At 36.0% G+C, this 6,970-nt stretch overlaps 1 protein-coding gene across 1 annotated transcript in view; it reads left to right on the top strand.

Moving 5' to 3' along the window:
• The window catches only part of LOC107591129 (eukaryotic translation initiation factor 4 gamma 3-like), a 63,568-nt gene that overhangs the window by 29,934 nt on the left and 26,664 nt on the right, over positions 1–6,970 (top strand). The window contains exons 8-11 of the mRNA XM_016280171.1: positions 1,684–1,863; positions 2,056–2,170; positions 4,559–4,662; positions 4,845–4,970. Coding sequence (XP_016135657.1) covers positions 1,684–1,863; positions 2,056–2,170; positions 4,559–4,662; positions 4,845–4,970 — 525 coding nt within the window. The remainder of the gene's footprint in view (positions 1–1,683; positions 1,864–2,055; positions 2,171–4,558; positions 4,663–4,844; positions 4,971–6,970) is intronic.

The raw sequence follows: 6,970 nt of genomic DNA, 5'->3' as shown, positions 1-6,970 counted from the left end.
AAGTCTACTGTTTCACAGTCAACACATGTTTTTTTGGCTAGATTTAAAACAAGGAAAAGTGCACTTTTAGATAAACAAGGCAACAATAGATGAAGAAGATTTATTGAGTTTAAACATGAATATGCCTATGAAAGATTTGTGTATATAAAATATTACTGTACTGTGATAAAAGAGAATCACAATGCTGAAAAAGCATTTTCAGAAACAAAGTTTGGATTTGAAATCAAAATAATGGATAAATGTTGTGTTTGTGGTAAACAGCCGTGGATCAGGAGCGGACTGCAAACGCGTCCTGTGCGAAAGCAAAATGAGTCCGTGCTGCTTCTGCACCGCTTACACATACTGTATACGCTCTGCAGACAGAGTACGTGTGAACTTGGCACAACAAATCTAGTTCAACATCTGAGGCAACGCCACAAAGAGCTCTATGACCAATGCATGGCAAAAAAAAACACAGGATTTTTGTTTTATTTTTTCTGCCATATATGTCTATTTTAGAGACATTTTGTTACACCTTTACTTAGTGATTATTTTGCCTTATGTCTTTTCTAGAGACATGTTACAGCTTTTTGATAAAGCTCTAATTGGCTTTCTTTTGGAAATATGTTTCAAATTCACACTGAATGCATTAATGACTGTAAAGCATGTCTGTATGTGTCAAAATCGTGATTAAAATCGAAATCACAAAATTGATCAAAGAAATCGCGGTAGTTTTTTTTGTCCATATCGCACAGCCCTGCTCCGCATCACTCTGGTGCCATTTTGGAGAGTATCCATTGAATGTAAACAGCATATGCTGTTCTGTGTCAGCTGCGCCACGTGGATATGCTGTTTATGTCGTTTACACTTTGATCTGAACGAAAACAGCGTATCCGCGTGACGCAGCTGACACAGAACAGCATACGCTGTTTACGTTCAGTGGATACTCTCCAAAATGGTGTCAGGGTGACGCGGAGGAGACGAATTGTTGAATAAAGTCGTTATTTTAATATTTTAATACTTATGTATTGTTTTAAAGGGGTCATATGATGCTTTTTTAAAGATCATTATTTTGTGTATTTGGTGTAACAGAATATGTTGACATGCTTTAATGTTCAAAAAACACATTATTTTTCAAATACTGTATATTTTTGTAGGTCCTATATGGCCCGCCTCTCTCAAACGCTTCGTTTTCTACAAAGTCCCTCCTTCCGACAAGTGCAATCTGCTCTGATTGGCCAGCTGACCCAGTGCATTGTGATTGTCCGAACACCGTAAGCACTCGTCGGAAATGTAACGCACCTTACCATAATCGCGAGCTTCATCTTTTAAAATAAATGTAAAGACAAAATTTAGGGGGGCGTGGCAGAGTCTTAACTTTGATAAAGAATATCTCTTTGGTTTTGAGACTTTAGTCTTTGCAACTTCAGGGATCTTATCTATGCACAATCAGCTTGGAACACTCCAAAGAGAAAGGAAAACTTGAAATCGCATCATATGACCCCTTTAAGTGCATGTTACTTAGAATGATGTGTGTTGTCTTTGTTTCTTGCATGCTTTTAGTTAAGTAGTTTTACAAATATGTTTACTTATTCAATGGACTTCATCTTAGATACACAACATGGCTGAAATCTTACACTTTTCAGTTTGCCAGTGTTTCCAAAGGTGAGCCACATAACTGATCTCTCCTCTCTCTCCTCACAGTTTTTCCAGAGGACGCAGATGCAAACGGCGCGGCCCACCATTCCAAGCAACAACCCTCCCATTCGGCCCATGTCTCAGACCCCCACAGCAGCGGTCTACCCCCACAATCAGCCCATCATGATGACCATGGCTCCCATGCCCTTTCCTTCCCCACAGACAGCGCAGTACTACATCCCTCAGGTCAGACGGCACAAGACTGCAGACAGGAATCACATTACACTTACTATATCTGGACTGTGTGTTTACATCAGGATGTTTTAATGTGCTAGACTTTGTTGTGTTGTTTATGTACAAATTTCATTACAGAGTTTTTTTCGGTTAATTAATTGTTTACAATTATATTTCACTCATTTGTCATTTGTAATACTACAGTACCGTCACAGTGCTCCTCCATATGTGGGGCCTCCTCAACAGTACCCAGTCCAGCCCACTGGACCCAGTACCTTCTATGCTGGACCCAGTCCAGGGGACTTTCCTGCACCGTATGGTGAGATTAGCACCCTCCTTTCCTCCTTGTCGGTCACCTGTGGATTACTGTTGACTTTCTCATGTAGTCTGCTGACTTGCATTGATTTGCTGTTTACTGTGTTAATGTTGTACAGTAAGTCTAAATTTTTATTTATTTAATTATCATGCTGATGTGAATGTTGATCATATTCATTTGTTTTGGTTAATTATTTTAGTTACTTTTTTTTGTTCAGTTGTAAAGTGTTTTCACAATTTCACTAGCTGACATATATTCAGAAAAATGTGGCATATGATTGTAAGCAGTTTTAATATACTTTTATGCAATTTCCTTTTGCTGCAACAACTATATAAATTATAGTTTAAAAATGTTTTTTGTGCAAATCGATGGTGATGTATTGAATTTCAAACATTTATAGTTTTATAAATTTTTATGTAAAGTTATATAATTGTTATAAAAGTAAAAAAAGTTATTATATTTTACACTTTTTGTGCACAAAATATATAGCATAGCTTTCATTAATGCATTTATATTTGTATTTAGAACCTTTCATTTTATAACCTTTAATTAATGTCATTAACGAATTTAAAACAGTGTTTTGTTTTATACATGTTTATATACTGTAAAGTTTTAATCTTTATAGAGTTTTTTTTTTCATTGTTGCATTCTAAACCGTTTTTTTGTTTTTTTGTGTGTTTTTAATATAAATTTATACAATTGTTATACATTTGTTTTAATGAATTGTTTATATGTCACCCTGTACCACAAAACCAGTCATAAGGGTCAATTTTAAGAAATTGAGATTTATACATCATCCGAAAGCTGAATAAATACGCTTTCCATTGATGTATGGTTTGTTAGGATAGGACAATATTTGGCCGAGATACAACTATTTGAACATCTGGAATCTGAGGGTGCAAAAAATCTAAATATTGAGAAAATCGCCTTTAAAGTTGACCAAATGAATTATTAGCAATGCATATTACTAATCAAAAATTAAGTTTTAATATATTTACTGTAGGAAATTTACAAAATATCTTCATGGAACATGATCTTTACTTAATATCCTAATGATTTTTGGCATAAAAGAAAAATCAATAATTTTGACACATACAATATATTTTTGGCTATTGCTACAAATATACCCCAGCGACTTAAGACTGGTTTTGTGGTCCAGGGTCAAATATTTTAAACTTTTTTGCACATAGCATAGCCTGCATTCATGCATTTATATTTGTAGTTAGTGGTCGACCGATATATTGCCAAGACCGATATATTGGCCGATATTTGGCATTTATCAAATATTGGCATCGGCCGATAAGTTTTTCTGTTTGGCCGATGCGTTCGTGGCGCGCCAGACTTTTATTTTGACAGCACTGAGAACGGCAGAGTCTGAGCACACAGTGTTCACATTCTCCCTCTTGTTCGCTGTCGTCGTTAACAGTTCTGTTAACACGGACAGAAGTCTGTCTAATAATCAGATAGAACTGTTAAACAAAGGAATTTAAATATATACAAAAAAGTATTATAACGATTGCTTTTATATTGTTAGTAATAGAAAGGCAAACATTATAATACTATCTCGTTTGCCGTCAGCATTCAGCAAATACGCATTTATATAATTTAAACAAATCTTTGAATGACTAATGAACATCTAATTTCAAAAACCTTGCAAACTTAGTTGAATCCAGTTGTGAGATCTTATGAAGTGTGCATTTGTATCCTGCATGATCGCGTGTACTCTGCATGACAGTCAGTCCTTGCAAATTGAATACGAACAGGAGGAGAGTTCGGCTTCATTGAGACGCGCGATCGACAAACTTTAAACTTGTGATTTCAAATTATGCTGGGCTTCATGCTTTTGCCCAATGTCATATTCATGTCATTTTCACTGTGTGCTGTATGTAAAATGAGTGTTACCTTGGCTTTATTTGAAAAAAATGTGATTCCCATTGCACACAAACTTCCCAGAATACTGAGTGCCCTGTTGGTTACAGTGTTTACTTCCTTTTTAATTATATTTTTATTAAATATTTGTTTATCATTTTATCATTGTCATTTAAAGTATAAGCATGTTTATTTTAGACATTTATTTTTTAATCCATTTTCAAATGATTTCAAATTTCTTAAATATTAAATAAAATAAATAAAATTATATCGGCTTTATATCGGCCATCGGCCACCCTGCTTTCCAAGATATCGGCATCAGCTGTCAAAAAAACAATATCGGTCGACCACTATTTGTAGTATAGCCTTTAATTTGCATAATGTTTTTCAGCATATATAGAAATTAAAATTAGGTTTTGTTATACTATTAATTGATTAATCAGAAATAATCAGCACAGTTTTAATTTTGGTGTGAATTAGTTCTTAATATGGAACTTGTGGTCTTGTGTGGTTTGTGAGCAGCAGGACCTCCCTACTATCCTGGGCAGCCCATGTACACACCATCTCCATCCATTATAGTGCCTACACCACAACAACCTCCACCTGCTAAGAGGGAAAAGAAAACAGTGAGTGTCATCATTGAGTAACTTTATAACAGTATGTAAACTAGAATCCATAATGCCTTCAGGAAATTTGTATTGAAAAAAATCATATGTCATTAACAAGGCTTGAGAAATCCTGAAAAGGTAGTAGATGATGTTTCTAATGCTTTATCATTTAATTATCCGTCTCTTTATTGTCCTCCAAGATCCGCATTCGAGACCCCAACCAGGGCGGCAAGGATGTGACAGATGAGATATTATCGGGGGTGGGCGGAAGTCGGAACACAACCCCACCTGTGAGACGGCCCTCCTCCACTCCTACACCTCCACAGGTAAGACGGCCAATCACAGAGATCAAATCAAACACAAAAACCCATATGCACACGTACAGATATAGCTTGATATTGCTCCCTTTTTAATTTCTGCACCTTGGGAATCAGCTCTTATGACTTGTGCCAGTAAGCGACCATCCAAAACAGTAAAATCCAGTCTGAACACCATAGCAAACCCACTGACTTTGTAGCCACACTGCCGAAGTATCCATTCCTTTATAATGAGGAGTTTATCTTCTTATCTAAAGCCACAGCTTATGTCCGTGGGTCAGCACCTTTACTTAAGAGTTTGATCTTTTACCCACAAGCCACCAATTTTATGCTATGCACTTTTAATGAAGAACTCCATGAATACTCCTAAAACTTGTTTTTCTGTGGAAGTAAAAGGCTAAAAGGTTTTTTTTTTTTTTTTTTAAGAATTTAAGAAGTTTCAACTTGCATATTTTGTCACATGTGTTGTGGTTCTGCCTCATGATTGTTTGGGTCATCCTGATCCCTGTGTGTTCCCTTTACAGTGACTCCTCATCTACACACTCTAGAATATCCCTCGTCCTCTCTGGGCCTAATCTAAAACAGGGCTTTTCAAACTAGGGTCCACAGACTGCAAGGGGGTGCAGGGTGTCCGAAAAAAAGTGAAAAAGCATAATAGGACCCATTCAACTTTAGTCAAAGTAAAATTATATATACAGAGGGTAAAATAAGTATTGAATATGTCACCATTTTTCTCAGTAAATATATTTCTAAAGGTGCTGTTGACATGAAATTTTCACCAGATGTCGGTAACAACCCAAGCAATCCATACATACAAAGAAAACAAAACAAATACGTTCAGATATTAAGTTCTGTGTAATAAAGTGGAATGACCCAGGGAAAAAGTATTGAACACATGAAGAAAGGGAGGTGCAAAAAGGCATGGAAAGCCAAGACACCAGCAGAAATCTATCAGTAATGTAGCAAATTAGCTCAAAATGGAAATAACTGGTTATAATTAATAATAAATATTTAGATTAGATCTTAGAATTAACTGTAGCAGAATCAATATTATAATTATTTGATCTGTCCGTCCACCGAGCAGACAATATAATCATTTATCAATTCAAGGAAAGATTATTTTCCTGGCCAAGGAACAATAGCTTTCCTACTTTTATGCAGTACTAGCAGTAATTTAGCATGTAGCAAGATTCAACATTCAGTGACCCCAAATTGTGAGCAGCACACAGAGGCAATCAATTGTGAATATAAGGGATTTAATAAATGAAACTACAGCTAACATACAACAAGACTAAGCAAAACACATATATACAGAATGAAGAAAAGTAAGGAAGAGAGAGAGAAGAGCAAAAGAATGGCAGTATTTCACATCAATTAACCACAACCTAATGAGAATCATCAAAGAATCAAAAATCACATTAAAAGGGGCTCAAACTTAAACACGCATCTAAATAGTTGTAAACGGTTACTTGCATTGGCTTCGATTGCTGAACAAGAGTCCTGATGCGGTAGACAACGGAGGTTCTTGATGAGTTCTTTTAGAAGTGAGCTGGAGGTTTTGCACTGGTTCCTCTGAAGATAGGAAAGTCCACAAGAGATCGACAAAGTTACTTGAAGATAAAAACTGCCGGAAAAATCAAACTCAAAAGGAGAGTTTTGAGGATTCTTGGATTGTGTCCGTCTCAAGAAGAAAGATTTTGAGCCAAGATTAGTCTGAGCTAATGACTTTTGAAAGTTCCTATCTACACCCACCTTTTGGGTGGGATAGCCAATCAGAGGCATGAATTTTGAGCGGGAGAAACTTTCTTTGTCTCTGTTTATGTCCCATTTGCATGTTTATTGCTGTTCTGGAGGATTGGTGCAGTTTTACCCAAAATATGGTACAAATAGTATATTGCATTTCACGATCACATAGTGTACATCATTGTTTGAGGAATAAAGAGCAGATCATTTTGATACCAAGAACGAAACATCTAGAAGATCTTAAAGCAGAGATACACTCATATACC

Source organism: Sinocyclocheilus grahami, unplaced genomic scaffold, assembly GCF_001515645.1.
Source record: "Sinocyclocheilus grahami isolate Dianchi unplaced genomic scaffold, SAMN03320097.WGS_v1.1 scaffold137.1, whole genome shotgun sequence".
Lineage (NCBI taxonomy): Eukaryota > Metazoa > Chordata > Actinopteri > Cypriniformes > Cyprinidae > Sinocyclocheilus > Sinocyclocheilus grahami.
Note: the sequence above shows the minus strand (reverse complement) of the source record. Positions and strands in the feature narration are given on the sequence as shown.